We start from the raw sequence: 16859 nt of genomic DNA, 5'->3' as shown, positions 1-16859 counted from the left end.
TTTCTTTAAGTGCTCTATCATTTGGTATTTCTCTATTTGTTAGAATCTCATTAGGAGTACATGGGCATGGAAAGGAAGAAGTGTAGGAACTCCAACCTGTAACTTTTGGGAAAATCTTTCAATGAGAACACCTGGACTAATTTCCCTTAAAGTTGTTTTGTTTTGAAAAGTGAATCTTACACAAAGTAATTGTCTTTGAACAGTAGCATCTCCAGCCAGTCTTAGAAATGCATTTCAGGGGCCACGGGCTAAGAAACTTCAGAGAATCAACCCTTGTATTTAAAGCACCAGGATTTGAAAAGCCAAGCATGATTATGTAAGTCAATTTTTTAAGTAATGCAACCTATACAAGAATTTGTTTTTCCATTAAAACGAATACCGAGGAGAGGGCTTTTTAAATTGTACAATGAATGCAGGTGCAACTCAAATTCAAAACAAGTTTGAAGGCTGGTTTATGTGAACCTGTGTTAGCTGCTTGGTGATCAACATGGTTTCTCATTCTACAGAAGCCCATGGGGTCTCTAGGTCTAGAATTAGATCTGGTTCCTTTGTCAGCTTTAAATAATAAAATGATGCTAAAAATGTATGTCCTCTGGAACAGCTGGTGTCACGTCAGTTCCTAGGCATTTCTCTACCTCCCTTGGGTTACTGGTAGGAAACATGTGGGGAGGGAGTGGATAAAAGGTTCCAATTTTCAGCACTAGAGAGGTAGAAAAATTTTCCACCCGTTGGTGAGCCCTTGCCTTCTTAGAACAGAATGGTTTGAAACAGGATTGCTTTTATTTCTTTTTAAAAACCTTTTTTCTTAAGGGCTTGAATTCTGCTACACTGTTCAAAATGCCAAGCTGGTTTTTCCTGTATACCACCAGGAGTGATGAACCCCTCCCCTTCAGCCCTGAGGCTATTTAAAACAAAAATTACAATTAGATATGGAAATTCTAGGGTGTTTGGGGTGGGAGCCAGGGTTACAATGGTAACGGACTACAACTCCCACAGGCCCTAGCGGAGCTGTTAGCCTACCTACTGTTCCCCAACCCCCAGCATTCAGCTACAGGCCCTGCGCTGAGAGGAGGGGTGGGGACAGGATAACGCACTTGTAGGCGGAGAAGGAGGAGGAAGAAAAAAGAGATCACTGACTTCCACCTGGGCCTAGAGCGGCTCTTAAAGTAGTGGGGAGAGGAGGGCGGTTGGCGACCACCTTCAATACAGGCCGCCGGCGGTATCATGGCGACCCGGAACCCCCCTCCCCAAGGTGAGCGGCTAGGGCCCGAAGTAGTATCTGATACGCGGCTCACAATTTTCGACCTTGTTCTGGGGCGCCTCTTCCTTCCTCTGTCTCAGGGCTCCTGGGGCTCCCCCTCTTTTTTTCTTGAGGCAGCAGCTCTGAACACTTGTCCAAACTGGACTCTTCCTCCCCTCTTGGAACGCAGGCGAAGAGCGACCCCCACTCCCAAAACATCCCACCTGCGGCCTTTCATTTCCATCTTCAAACATGTTTTTCAGTCTTGACTCGGAAGTAATTTCTTCTTGCCAGGCCCCTAAACAGTTCTGTCAGAGGAGGACTCCCTCTTTCTCCCGCTGAAGAAAGTGAACCTTGCCCTGGCCCTAACCCTACTGAGATTTGGGGGTGACCCTTCATGGTGTGAAACTGATCTAACCCTACTAAGATTTGAGGAGGTGACTCCTCACTGTTGTGTAACTTTGACCTGACCCTTTGAGATTTGGGGGTTGGGGACATCCCTACTGCTGTGTATGTATCTCTGACCTGATCTTACTGAGATTTCGGGGCCGGGGTGGGGGCGCAGTGGGCGACCCCTCACTGCTGTGCAACTTTGACTGGTTCTGGCTTGGGCCCCCAGGCTGTTTCTGGGCCTTTGGAAAGGAGACGCTAGGCACTTTACTCTTGAGGCCCCAAGTCTCAGGGATTTTGAGGTAACAGACTGTCAGTTTCCATCTCTGTGGTTTTAACTGTGGTACCAAAATAACCGTGAGTTGTAACATAAAAATTGTATAGGGCATTCTAATTTTTGGTTGACTCTAAATTTATTTTTTCTATTTTGTATTTTGAAGAATATGAAAGTGATGATGACTCTTACGAAGTGTTGGATTTAACTGAGTATGCAAGAAGACACCACTGGTGGAATCGTGTTTTTGGCCACAGTTCTGGACCTATGGTAGAAAAATACTCAGTAGCCACCCAGATTGTAATGGGTGGAGTGACTGGCTGGTGAGAACATCTTTTTCATTACATTTTATTGGGAGCCTGACTGCTGCCCTTTTCTGTGTGCTACACTTGCAGTGCTCACTCAGTGGCTTTATGTTGTTAATCCCGATGATTAGTGTAATTATTACTGTTGGGTTTTGATATTCCCCAGTGTCCATCACTGTTCTACTGTTCCTTCCTCATCCTTCCTTTGATTCTTTATATATTTTCCCCCTTCTCAAATTCAGCAGATATAGTAGATCTGATTTGGTGATAGTAAAGAGGAAGAAATAGATGAGTTAATTACACATAAATAATTTTTACTTGTTGAGTGCTAATAACTGAAAAAAGCTGTAAGAACTCCCACAGTAGAACTGGTCTCCAGGATAGTGACTTGTGCAGAACAGTGTAAAATTCTCAGTAAAAATTATTGATTATGATACAGATGATTCTGTTGATTTTTGTGGGCTAGTTTGGATTATAATTCTTTGAAGAGTTGTGGAACATTCTTTGTTGGAATTAAAGGGCTGATTGTTTATTCTAAAAATATTGTGGAGTACATTAAACAGTTAATAAGCATTAACCTTAACCAGTTAACATTTCACACCACATGATTACATAATTGCTACTATAGATCTAATCCTGTTACTAGAATAAAAGATTAGCCAAATAACAAGAGTCAGAAACAAGTATGACCCTTTATTTTGAAAATGTTCATGACTATAGAGAATTGTTGAAGTTAGCATGGGTGCTTAACTTGTGAACAGTCAGCTTTTTATAGATTCTAAGTTAAATTAATCTTACATTAATTTAAATATTTACATATTTAAACTTGATAAGTATAAAATTATTTTTTAAATTTGTATTTACATGCACCTTGGAACAATGGTGTACTCCTCTATGCCTTTTTGTAAATGTTATTTTATGATAGCCTGGCTGATGTGGCTCTGTGGATTGAGCACTGGCCTTCAAACCTGGGATATTGTTGCTGGGTAGATTCCCAATCAGGGCGTATGCCTGGGTTGCAGGCCAATCCCCCGGTCAGGGGCGTGCGAGGGAATCGATCCATGTTTCTCTTGCACATTGATGCTTCTCTCCCTTTGTTTCTTCCTCCCTTCTCCTCTCTTTAAAAATAAATAAATAAAATCTTTTTTAGAAATATCATTTTATGGTAGTCACATTCATTGTGTAGGTTCTGTGATGGTTAGGTGCAGTATTTATTCATGATATGTACTTATTCATACTGCTTATGAAAAAAGCCTGTAATTAGAAGAGATGCCTTGTTAGGGGCCTAGTCATTTAGATTATTCTCCATAGGCTGGTTGTAACTTGGACCCCATAATTCAGGGTTTGGTTTTATGCTTAAAAATACAGTTTGGTCATAGTTTGGTGCCATGGATGATTGGTTAATATAAGTCAGTGCCTAAAACCCCATCTGAAGAAAGACTAAAACATAATTGAGCAATAGAATTAAATCATTGTGTATTTTTTCCTTGTAGGTTAAGCTCTTAAAAATTTTTTTTATTGTTGTTCAATTACAGTTGTCCCCATTTTCCCCCCATAGGTTAAACTCTTGAGAAGCCCCATAGTTGGTAGAAGTTTGTCTGGAAAGCCTAGAGATAGAGCAGGGGAAATTAGTAGGTTCATTTTAGTGCTTCATGCCATCAGGCAAAGGATACACATGCTTGTGGAGCACGCTTCCTGGGATATTGTTGAGATCTGGTAGGGGCCTGCATCCTCCTTTCCCTTTTCTGAGCCTTTGTTGCTGACTTCCCTACTGAGGACACGTTTTTTATAGTAATATAGTAATACATATGTTTGGATAAAAGCTAGGTGTTGACCCAGAACTGTGTAATAGGACTAATACCACACACAAGGTTTGTTGTAATGACTTTAGATTCAGTGGTAAATTTTTGCAATTTTTTTAGGGTATAAAATAGATGTACTATTGTGATGTACATTAAGGAAGAATGGTTAATAGGCATTAACCTAAATAGTTAACAATTCAGGATATGACTGGGGGCTGAGATTATATTTAAGTGTAAGTAGTTGTACTTTTCTTTTATCATACTAAGAAATTAAAACTAATGTCTAGATGGGTGGTTGCTAGGATAGATGGGAGGAGTGAAGATTAGTTAGAGGGTCTGGAAGATTACTTAGTGTAGTCTGGAAACAAGATAATGATACTTTGAGAGTGGAAGGGAGACAGTTAAATAATGTTTTAAAGATAGAGTATATAGAATTGGCAATCAATTGGACCTTGAAGGTGATGAAGAAGGCAGGGTCTGGGATGAACATGAAGTGGTGAACCTAGAGAATGGTGCTATCATTAACAGATTGGGACCTTAGCAACAGTCAGTTTGGTTGAAAAGATGATGTTTGGTTTGGGATTTTTTCGATATAGGCATACTTTAGAGATATTGCAGGTTTGGTTCCAGATCACCACAATAAAGAAAGTCATAATATTTTTGCTGGTAGAGGGCCTTGCCTTAAATTTGTAAAAAATACAACATCTTTGAAGCACAAATAAAGTGAAGTGTAATAAAATGTTATGTCTGTATGTGGTTCTGGGTGACAGAGAAGCTCATGATATAATTGGAAATGTGAATTTTCCAATTATGAAAGCATATTAGTTTCCTAGGGCTGTTTTAGCAAAGTAGCACAACTAGGTGGCTTTTAAAAAGAAATTCTGTCACAGATCTGGAGGATAGAAATCTGAAAGGTATTGGAAGGGTTGGCTTCTTCTTGGAGGCTCAGAGTAAGAATCTGTTTGATGCTTCTCACCTAGCCTCTGGTGGTTGCCAGCAATCTCTGGCATCCCTTGGTTTATAGACTTACTCCAATCTCTACCACTGTCAGTACATGGCCATCTTCCCTCTGTGTGTCTCTGTGACATAGTGGATTAAGTCATGTTAGATTTAGAGTCCTCCCTGCTCCAGTATGACCTCATCACAACTAATTTCACCTGCAATAACCTTCCAAATAAGGTCACATTCTGAGGTTCTGGGAAGGACATAGATTTTGAGGGGTCATTATTTAACCCAGTACAGAAGACTAGAGTTAGCAATCTGAGATCCTTTTGCACACTATGGACCTAGAATACTAAAGGGAATATGAGCTCACTGAAGGAGAAAATCATAAAAGGAGTATGGGTTGACATTCTTAATGGATAGATGAAACAAAACAGATTGAATATAGAGGTAGATAGATATAAATAAGGACGCCATGAGACATGTGGACTGAAGTGGAGTCATGAAGGTGGAACTCCAACTGGACCTTGAAAGGGTAGAAACACTTTTTTAGATAGGCAGAGCTAGGTGGAAACCCCTACAAGCAGGGAGATTAATAGCTTGAACAGTGGTTTTGACCTATTCGGAACTAATTGGGTTGGAGCAGAAGTTTTTGTTAGAGTGAGGGTCAGCTGGGTATGTAGAACATCTTGACTACTAAAAAACAAAACAAGTCACTTTTACTACGCAGAATTTTACCTTTACAGAGAAGGAAGGGTATAGTGAACCTCTGAATACCCAAGCTTCAGTTTCAGTAGCCAATCTTTTTTTCCTACAAATTCCCCTCCTCTCCATTCCTGAAGCATATCTCAGACAATTTAGATTGTGCCTTTTTTGACTAGCTTATATAACTGAATGGAAACATTGAGGGTTTCTGAGTAGATAAGGGACATGATAAAAAGAAATGGAAAGACATTAAGTTTTGTTAGGAAAGAAGTGAAAAGTAGAAGAGGGAAAGAGTTTAATTCATTATTAATCTCATTTTTTTGTTATTTCATTAAAGGTGTGCAGGATTTTTATTTCAGAAAGTTGGAAAACTTGCAGCAACTGCAGTAGGTGGTGGCTTTCTTCTCCTTCAGGTATGTCAGAACTTTATTTACTTGCCTCTGCTTAGGAACTGAGAAAGCCAAGTTTAGCCATTTCACTCCTATCCATTTTAATAGAAGATGGAATTTTTCTTTTAGGCATCAGTTTATGGAAAAACTAAAATGAGTATGGAAAGCTGGCATCTGTCACGAAAGACAACAATTCCCATAGTTCTAAGTTTTTTATACACAGTATGATCCCAATTTTTAACAAGACAATTATTAAAATTCATGGTACCTCATTTCTTTTATTACCCAGTTTCCCTTAAAGCATTTCCATAGCAAAATAAACATTTCATCAATAATATAAATCTACTCATCCTGACCATTTTAAACATAAGAGGTCTGTCTCGAAAAAGTCCAGCCATTGTTAATATAACAAGAATGGTTTTTGCAACATCGATATAACCTGGCAGTCAAGGAGAGTGGGCTGGAATGTGCATGTGTGAACAATGACGACTTCACTGTGCTAGTCAGTGGGGGCGGTAGATGCCATTGAGTGAGCATGTGTACTGTGTGGCTATCGCCTTCAAAATAACTGAGTAGAGCAATGAATCTGCATCGAATTTTGTGTTAAACTTGAACATTCCTCCGGTGGAAACTATCTGGATGAATCAGAAGGCTGCAGCTATGCATAACTGGTGATTGGCAGCCTCATCATGACAATGAGCCTCTAAGATGCATCACGTCTCATGCAGAGTTTTTTTGAGAAACATCAAATCACCCAGGTGACTCAGCCCTATACAGCCCAGAGTTGGTGCCCTGTGACTTCTAGCTTTTCCCAAAACTAAAATCACCTTTGAAAGGGAAGAGATTTCAGACCCTTGATGAGATTCAGGAAGATATGATGGGGCAGCTGCTGGTGATTGGGAGAACTGTGTGAGTTCCTAAGGTGCCTACTTTGAAGGGGACTGAGGTGTCATTGTCCTATGTTCAATGTTTCTTGTATCTTTAATAAATGTCTACTTTTCGTAGTATGTAGATGGATACTTTCTGGACAGACCTCGTATATTTAAAATTCACACACCGTATATAATTTTTAAAAGGTCTCCTTTCTTCCCATTTCCTAGCCATCAGTTTTCTGTTACAGAGGAAATTACTGTTAGCAATATCTAATTTTTTTTAAGCTAGGGAACTATAATAATGTAAAGAGTGGAAAATTGGGTTTAAGAAATCCATAATCTTATTTCTGAGGTAGGTAGATTTGAAATTTTAGTTTTGTTCATGTTCCTCTAAGATTCAAAAATGCTTTGCCATTAGTGGATGTTTATGAAGATGTTATCTGGAGTTCATGTCTGTTTGGCATATAGTTTTCAAAAATATTCCCTGAAAATCAAATATAGTAAATCCTAAAAGTGAAAATCTCTGGGAATGAATGTTAGCAGCAATTTAAAAGATACAGAGAATTGTCAGTCGTACTAGATTTTAAAAATGATTGATGGTCACAGCAGCCAAAATCTTACTTCAACACCTAAGCCGTTGATCATGTAATAACCAGTGTTGTTGCCTGAAGTACAAAGGGATTGGATTTGTATGTATTAAGTACAGATTTTGAGTTGTTTACTAAATAGCTTTTAAAAAATAATTTTTCTTTCTGTTGGTGACATTATTAGGAATAATTGCTTTCTACTTGTGGTAAGAGGTAAAAAAATGTGAATATCTAAATTTCCTTTCAGTGAATATGCTGGCCTTCGTACAGAAGATACTTTTATTTAAGCTGATTTTGATTTTGGTTTATGTAAATTAAGAATTAAGATATCTAATTCTATAGCTCTGAGTTTCAAAACTCAGTTGTCATTTCTGTCTAGTGGAAAGTCATTTCTGTTTACTGGCCTGAGCAGAGCTTCCTGAAATGTTGACAGAATAGAGGGAATTACGCATTGCAATTCACTCTGCATATCAGTTTTTCAGAAGTCCATTTCAGTCCACTGAAGTCCACATTGCCACCTTCCACTTCTCCAGGCCTAGTCCACATGTTCTTTGAAGTCACTAAGAAGAACAACATGGGACTTGCCTACATCAAAGCAATTTTTCTCACAAATAGAACTTACATTGAAAACCTAGTAGAAATATAAGGAGGAAGTAAGAGTAACAAATGGCTTTTAGGCTAATTGCCTCTTATTCTTTAGGCCCACTTCCATATTTTTGTTACCTTTACTTATATCTAAATATAAATGTTAGTTTACTTAGCACTTAAAGCTTTTCTAGTAACTCAAAAGTGTTTTTTGGTAGGTATTATCACATTGCCATGTTAAAATAGATTGTGGTATACAAATCAATTCAATTTATTTGTTCAGAGTTGTACATGCCCATAATTCAAAAGGTCAAATACATGTACAACACTTGTTACAGATTAGAGTAGTACTCTGCCTTCCTCACTACCCTTCCATTTTCCCTCCCCCTGAGGCAACTGCTTTGAACTCTTAGCTGACTCTTAAAGTATTTATCCTTTTTTCTCTAAACAAGTTTATTGGACATTTTTCCCTTTTTTTAATTGATGTTCAAGTATAGTTGTCTCCATTTCCCCCCCATTACTCCCCCCAACTCCACCATCCCCACCTCCCACTCTCCATCCTACCCCACTTTGGCTTCCATGTGTCCTTTATGGCATTTGTTTTTGATCTTTCAGTTTGAGGTATTACCTATTGGCTCCCTATTATGGAATATGACAATTTAGTTATCATTTATTGAACTTCTCTATGTGCCCTGCCTTGCAGTCTCTACAGTTGCATGTTTCCCACACTCTACACCTCATCTAAGTATTGTTTCATTGTTGTATCAGATCATCACCTGGAGTTCACTGAGCTTCTTGAATCTGTAAATGTATGTCTTTAACCATGTTTGGTCATTATTTTTAAAAATAATTTGTTCCCTCCTGTTTCTCTCCTTTTTAAAAAGATATATTTTATTGATTATGCTATTACAGTTGTCCCATATTCCCCCTTTCACTCCCCTCCACCCTGCACACCCCCTCCCACCCACATTCTCTCCCTTTAGTTCATGTACATGGGTCATACATACAAGTTCTTTGGCTTTTACATTTCCTATACTATTCTTACCCTCCCCCTGTCTATCTTCTACCTACCATTTATGCTACTTATTCTCTGTACCTTTTACCCCTCTCTCCTCCCATTCCCCTGTTGCTAGCTTTCCATGTGATCTCCATTTTTATGGTTCTGTTCCTGTTCTAGTTGTTTGCTTACTTTGTTTTTGTTTTTGTTTTAGGTGTGGTTGTTAATTATTGTGAGTTTGCTGTCATTTCACCATTCATACTTTTTATCTTCTTTTTCTTAGATAAATCCCTTTAACATTTCTTATAATAAGGGTTTGGTGATGATGAACTCCTTTAACTTGGCCTTATCTGGGAAGCACTTTACCTGCCCTTTCATTCTCAATGTAAGCTTTGCTGGATAGAGCAATCTTGGATGTAGGTCCTTGCCTTTCATTATGTTGAATACTTCTTTCCAGGCCCTCCTTGCCTATAAGGTCTCTTGAGAAATCAGCTGACAGTCTGATGGGAACTCCTTTGTAGGTTACTGTCCCCTTATCTCTTCCTGCTTCTAGGATTCTCTCCTTCATTTTTACCTTGGCTAATGTAATTATGATGTGCCTTGATGTGTTCCTCCTTGGGTCCAACTTCTTTGGGACTCTCTGAGCTTCGTGGACTTCCTGGAAGTCTATTTCTTTTGCCAGAATGGGGAAGTTCTCCTTCATTATTTGTTCAAATAACTTTTCCACTTGTTCTTCCTCTTCCCCTTCTGGTACCCTTATAATTCAGATGTTGGAACATTTAAAGATGTCCTGGAGGTTCCTAAGCCTCTCATTCTTCTGAATTCTTGTTTCTTCATTCTTTTCTGGTTAGATGTTTCTTTCTTTGTTCTGGTCCATACCGTTAATTTGAGTCCCAGTTTCCTTCCCATCACTGTTGGTTCCCTGTACATTTTCCTTTATTTCACTTAGCATAGCCTTCATTTTTTCATCTAATTTGCAACCAAATTCAACTAATTTGTAAGCATCCTCATTATCAGTGTTTTGAACTGTGCATCTGATAGGTTGGCTATCTCTTCATCGCTTAGTTGTATTTTTTCTGGAGCTTTGTTCTGTTCTTTCATTTGGGCCATTTTTTTTCGTCTTGACACACCTGTTACATAGTGAGGGGCGAAGCCTTAGGTATTTACCTGGGTGGGGCAATCCATACCGCTGCCTTGTGGTGCTGTATTGTGGGGAAGGGGTCCAAGAAGGAACAATGGCACTTGTTCCATTCTCTGCTGGATTTCAGTTACTCCCCTTGCTTCCCACAAGCAAATTGGGTCCTTCTGGTGCTGATTCCTGGATGGGTGCATTTGTGTATGTTCTAGGACCCTGTGGGTCTGTCCAACGAAATCTCCTTTGAGGCTGGGAGTTTTTCTCACTACCTCAACCCCCACAGGTATTTTCAGCCAGTGATTTGAGGCTTTATCTCCTTGCACTGGAGCCCTGTGTTGCATAGTCCCTCCAGCTCCCCAGTTGTTTCTCCCAGTTTATCTGTGTGGGAATGTGGGACCACCCAGTCTGCAATCTGCTGCCTCTCCAGCCACCTGCAGCCTTGCACACCCCACTCCACAATCCGCTGCTTCACTTGGGTCCACCAGCCACTGCCTTGCTCGCCCTAGTCCTCCAGCTACCACCTTGCGGCGAGTCCCCTCTGCCCTGCTGCCCGTCTCTGCCCCTCATACTGGTCTGTATGAATGTGTTTCCTTTAACTCCTTGGTTGTCGGACTTCCGTACAGTTCGATTTTCTGTCACTTATGGTTGTTTTTTTTTTGTTTTTAAATTGTTGTTGTCCTTGTTCTGGTAGCGTGAGGAGGCACAGTGTGTGTGCCTGCACTTCCATCTTGGCCGGAAGTCCTGAAGCCGGAAGTTTCCTTCTGAATATGACTGTGATTATGTGCATGTTGGGCTTTTTGGTAACTTTCTGAGGCTTTGTTCATTTATTTTTTTACCCAGTTTTTTAGATTATGTAATTTCTAGTGATGTAGCTTCAAGTTCACTGACTCTTTCCTGTAATCTACCTTTGCCATTAAGCCTATCCAGTAAATTTATTTCTTTATCCTGGGCATTAGGAATGTTATGTTGTGGAGACTCTGGATTCTATTTTATGCCTCTGAAGTATGTTGATATGATTTTAGCAGGCAGTTAACTTGGTTAAACTCAAATTGCTACCTGTGGTGGGTAGCAGCTCAAATCCCAGTTTATTTCTTTTAGCCTTAAGCCAGGGGTGTCAAGATCATTTTCACCGGGGGCCACATCAGCCTTGGGGTTGCCTTCAAAGGGCCAAATGTACTTTCAACTCTTTAACTGTTATTTATACAGTCCTAAATTATTTTGGCCCTTTGAAGGCAACTGTGAGGCTGATACGTGGCCCCTGGTGAAAATGAGTTTGACTCCCCTACAAAGAGAATGGTTACTTCTGCCCTTTGAATGTGTGGTTCAGGAGTTGAATTTAGGACTCCCCTTCTCTAGATCTCTCCTCTCTGGCAGCTGTTATTGTCCTGGGCTCTGTCCTCTGGTTGTTCAGGCTGGAAAGATGGCATATTTTCTTTTGAAGTGTTAACCACCCTGCAACTGTCAGGATAAAGCCAGAAAAATGGGCAACTCACCCTATGTTAATTACCCTTTCTACAAGTTTTAATTCCCCTTCAAAATCTGCTTGCTTTTGTTAATTCTAGAGCCCTTGTATTTTAACCAGGGTTTAGAGTTTCTCCTTATGGGAGAGTCCCAAAGGTTCATCATCACTTCCATCCAGATTGCCATGTCAACTACTGCCAGGAAAAGCTTTCACTTGCCATTTGATTTAATGAGCACTGTTTTGCTAAAGCTGGGGTTTGAAGTGAGTGATAGAAAGTGAATAAATACAGGAAGAAATACAGATAAAGAAATTCTTCTGTGTTGTCATTCAGAGTGCAAATTGAACCTAAGATTACCAGTTTATATAAAATCAGATATTTTCATTATTGAAGTATTTTATGTGTGGTTCATAGTCAAAGTGATACATTGAATATTACAAAGAAAGGTGCTTACTGTGTGATTCTATATATTTTGCTTTTCTTATTTGGAGGGACTGACTTAGAGTACTGGCTTACACACTATTAGACTTGTTGAGATTTTCCAGTGTCTCAGTAGCACCATATGAGAGGGTTTTTGTGTGTGTGGTTAATAGGCATTTAGCTATAGTTTTATTAAAAGGATTTATGGCATAAAGCTTGTGTAGAGCATATTTTTTTATATTCCATTTTCAAAAGCATTTACCAGAAAGCATTCTTAATTTAAGTAGAATCAGATTTAGTGAAGAGCATTTATCAGGCTACTTTAGATTTCTTTAGTGACCTAACAACTGATTGGTTTTATCCCTTATAATTAAACATCTATTTAATTAAAAGTTGCTTTTTTATTAGCTGTATAACTTTAATAGTCTTTATTAGCTAATACTCAAATTCCAAAAGTTATGATAGATTTATAGTATAGTTACAATATAGTTTTTGGAATCCTTTCCTATCATATACTGTACTTTTCTTAACATAGTACTCATCACATTTAAGTAATTGTGTGTATTTAATATTTGCTTTCTGCAACAGACCTGAAGCTCTCTGAGGGTGGAGGCTTATGTCTCTCTTGTTCTTGGCTGTAGCTTGGGTGCTTAGAAAAGTGCTTGGCACAGGGTAGGTACTCAGTATCTGTTAAATGAATAAATTAATGAATAAATTATGGTTTCATACCTCTAAGCTTCATACATTTCTTGAAATCTGAATGTTCATCTATTCCTGGATAATAGATACATTAGCAACCTGGTTGTTTTAGAATTAACCATTTTTATTACACTTTTGTAGATTGCTAGTCACAGTGGCTATGTGCAGATTGACTGGAAGAAAGTTGAAAAAGGTGTAAACAAAGCAAAAAGACAGATTAAGAAACGAGCAAATAAGGCAGCACCTGAAATCAACAACATAATTGAAGAGGTAAAACAATGTACATTTTTGCTTCCCTTTTAATTTTTTTAATGGGTCTCTATTGGTAGAAAATGTAACTAGGGATTATATTCTTTTTAAAAAAGTTGGTGTTTTTTGTTATGTCTAGAGTATTAAGTAAAATTTGGGATCAAGCTACCATTTAACTCAATTGTTATTTTTTTTAGTAGTTAACATAGTTTCCTCTGCCCATCTCCCATCTATTTTAATCTACATGTAAAAGTTGATAACATTCTTCCAGAATTTTTTCTCTGCTTTTACAAGTGTGTACATGTGTAGACCAGATGTGCAAAAGCTAAAATTGCCTAATTTTTTCTTGAGGTAAAATAGTTTGAAAATGTATATTTTATTAATATATTGTTTTACTAATGTTTTTATGGATATTTTGTTTATTTTCTTGTACTTGTTTATTTTCTTGTACTTGGTTTAGAATTCAATGCTCCTTTTTCCTTGTTTTTGTTCTATCCTTTTACTTCCCCTAACTTTTTATTTTGAAAAATTTCAAACCAGTTGAAAAATTAAAAGACAAATACAGTGAATACCCAGAAACCCTTCATCTATTCACCAAATTGTTTTGCAACATATACTTTATCTGTGTGTGTGTGTGTGTGTGTGTGTGTGAGAGAGAGAGAGAGAGATTTATACTTTTTATCTTTGCCTAATTATTTAAGACATGACTTTTCACTCTTAAAGACTTTAGCACATTATCTCCTACGGGTATGTATATTCTATACAGCTGTAGTTACCCTTATTATTCTCTCCAAATTTAACAATACAGTAGTATTTCCTAATATGCAGTCCATATTAAAATTTTTCCACAAAATATCTTTTATACTTTTTTTTTCTTAAACATTATGTATTCCATTTGGTTGTCATGTGTATGAAATCTCAAATTTGAACAGTCCCTTCTTCTGGGGATTTTTTTTTCCTGTTTTTCATGACACTGACATTTTTGAAGCATCTAGGCAGAATATTCCACAGTTTGGCTTTGTCTAATTGCTTCATGATTTTATTTGGGTTAAATGTATATTTTATCAAGGTAGTATTTTTTTTGAGTCTGTACATTTTTTTCTTACTGGCTAAGTGGATTGTTAATAAACATCATTGTGCATGCTGTGGGAGTTTATTAAATAATCTGTGTTAATAACTTGATGAATGGACCATTCATGGCTGCTCTATAGGTAGATTTCTTTTTACCTGTGAGATTATTGCTTGGCTATAGCTTGGAGGCCTAGAGCAGGGCTTGGCACAGAGCAGGCACTCAGTGTCTGTTAAATTTACTTATAATCTCAGTAGCCAAGAAGCTTACTAGTCCTGGCTGGTGGCTGTAGGCTCCTTCAGTTTGTAATGAACAGTCCTGGTGGCATCTTGTGTGGTGGTTAGGACCTGCTCTAGTAGGTGCACAAGAATTTTTGCTGAGTATAATTGAATTGAGGAAAACATCTCAAAATATTACTTAGCTCTGGATTCAATAATTAAGATAATTTTTAAAATTTGCATCTTTAAATGTTTTTCTTATTGTGGTAAAATATACATAACATAAAGTGGATCATTTTAACTGTTTTTAAATGCACAATTCTCTGGCATTAAGTACATTCACAGTTTTGTGCCATCATATCCATTTCAAGAACTTTTTCATCATCCCAAATAGAAACTCTAACCATTAAGCAGTACCTCCCACAATTAACCTCTTTCCTAGCCCTTGATAACGTCTGTTTTAGTTTGTCTCAGTGAATTTGACTAGTCAGGTAAGTGGAATCATACATTTGTCCTAGTTTGTCTTTGTTTCACTTAGTGTAATGTTTTTGAGGTTCACCCATTTTGTACCATGATTAAGAGTATGTTTGTTTAAACTTTATGTTTTAGGCAACAGAATTTGTCAAACAGAACATTGTGATATCCAGCGGATTTGTGGGAGGCTTTTTGCTAGGCCTTGCATCTTAAGGATATGAGTGTTCTACCACAGCAGAGTCACCTGTGAGAAAAGCAGTGGTGGTGACAAGGCGGTCTCTCAACATTACATGCCACCAGGCTGTCCAAGGCAACAAGAAACAACTAGCTAAACAATATGAAATTCACAACTTAGCATATTGTCATCTGAAGGTTGGCAAATTAGTATCTGCTATAAAACAACCTACATGGTATAATATGTACAGTAGTATTCCTGAGCAGAACATGGCTTCCATTTATTTAAATCAGATGTTCTTCATTGTGCTTTATAGTATAGAGCCAATAAATAAAACTTTGTATTATAGCTGCAACATTAGGGCTGACTTATTTTTTAAAGATATGTTGGCAATAATCTAAAGAACGGTAATGCTCTTTTGTAGAAGGATTTAAAAATAGTACAATTATTAAAGATGTTAAACAGATTTAATACCAATACCAATTTTTAGGTTGTTTTTTCCCCTGCATTTCTTACTTTGCTTATACAATAATTGTAGTAAACAATTTCAGGGTAGGGTGTTCCAAGGAAATATTACATGTTTAAAGCTTTTTTTCTCTCTTTGATATCTGTAGTTGTAAAAATATATCTTGTTTGTGAGCTTACTATTTTTTATTTATTTATCCTGGCAGCCTGGCAGAAATAATTATTTTGAGGGTATATATATTTGGTTCACGGCTTTATTTTATTAACTGAGTGAATCTCTTTTTTCAGTTCTAAAAGTTCTAATTATTATTTTGGCCTCTTCACAAAGTGGTAAAAATTACCTTAAAATCTTAGTAGTACAGTATGAATTTACTGTGAAGAACCATGATTTTCTATATAATTAGAAATTATAACTTAAAGAGGATTGTCTCCTTGATCTAGGCTGAGATGTAAGTATTAAGGCTTTCAAACTTTCGGTAGCATCGTTTTGGTTGATCACTAGACCATTTGACTTGATTCTCAGGGCTGACATCACACTCCCTCTGAGGCTCTTTTGCCCAGAAGAGCTTTCTGTATTGTTTTGTCCATAGAGTTATAGATTGAAATTGGGGAAAACATCAAAACAACATGTGTTAGAGTCTTTGGATTGGAAAGACTGCAGATATTTAGACTATTTCCTTTTGGTAGCAAGTCCTCCACAGTATGTTTTGTGTATTGTAAAAATAATGCATTCGATACTTTTGAGGTTGAGTACAATCTGTGTGCTTTCATTATCACAAGATTCTTTGAAATTGAATGTGAGATTGATCTTCATGTTCTTTCTTTACTCTCATTAGTGCCTCAGATACAATGCTAAATAAAACTCAGACTTTCCTAATGTGAAGTGATGTTGCTTATAAATACTTGTTGTTTTCTTCTCTGAACTCTCCTCTGTTTATGCTTTGTCAAGTTTTTCATTGCTATGGAATTAAAAGGTTACAATATAGGGTAAAGCAAATTAGGTTTACAGTTGCGAGTATGCAAAACACAGAGGTTTTTATTATTATTATTTATTAGGTATTGTATTATTTTTCATATGAACATTTGTAAACCTACTTTTGCCCCACGTTGTATTCTACATTAGGCAGAACCTTGGCCATGCTTCTCTGCACCCCATCTCTGTCATGCTTTCATCTGATAACAGTGGGGCAGACTACTGTGGGGGAGTTCTAATGGCTGGCTCAATGTGTTCATTTTGAAATACTTATAGTGTCTGTTTCATGTATGATACAGTAGGAAAGGAGGGGGCACAAAAATGTTTGCTCTAAAATAGAGACTAAAATGTTTCTATATGAAAAGTTGTATAATAATATAGGAAAGCCTGACATATGCTTTAGTAGCAAATGAGTAGTAGCTAAAACTACTTTC

General features: G+C 37.6%; 1 protein-coding gene across 1 annotated transcript; it reads left to right on the top strand.

The window, feature by feature from the left end:
- The first annotated feature begins 1062 nt into the window (after positions 1 to 1062).
- Positions 1063 to 16335, top strand: FUNDC1 (FUN14 domain containing 1). The gene is made up of 5 exons (XM_028523098.2): positions 1063 to 1252; positions 2071 to 2227; positions 5996 to 6071; positions 12944 to 13072; positions 14948 to 16335. The coding sequence occupies exons 1-5, from the start codon at positions 1225 to 1227 to the stop codon at positions 15023 to 15025; spliced, it is 468 nt and encodes a 155-aa protein (XP_028378899.1). The 5' UTR covers positions 1063 to 1224; the 3' UTR covers positions 15026 to 16335.
- The last annotated feature ends 524 nt before the right edge of the window (positions 16336 to 16859 follow it).

This window comes from Phyllostomus discolor, chromosome X (genome assembly GCF_004126475.2).
Source record: "Phyllostomus discolor isolate MPI-MPIP mPhyDis1 chromosome X, mPhyDis1.pri.v3, whole genome shotgun sequence".
NCBI classification, from domain to species: domain Eukaryota; kingdom Metazoa; phylum Chordata; class Mammalia; order Chiroptera; family Phyllostomidae; genus Phyllostomus; species Phyllostomus discolor.
The sequence above is the reverse complement of the archived record's forward strand: the minus strand, read 5'-3'. Positions and strand labels throughout refer to the sequence as shown.

Bases quoted from the DNA above. Each gene is read 5' to 3' on its own strand.
- FUNDC1 (XM_028523098.2), top strand. From the start codon at position 1,225: ATGGCGACCCGGAACCCCCCTCCCCAAG. The intron at 1,253-2,070 runs GTGAGCGGCTAG...TGTATTTTGAAG, and splicing joins CCGGAACCCCCCTCCCCAAG to AATATGAAAGTGATGATGAC. The intron at 2,228-5,995 runs GTGAGAACATCT...ATTTCATTAAAG, and splicing joins ATGGGTGGAGTGACTGGCTG to GTGTGCAGGATTTTTATTTC.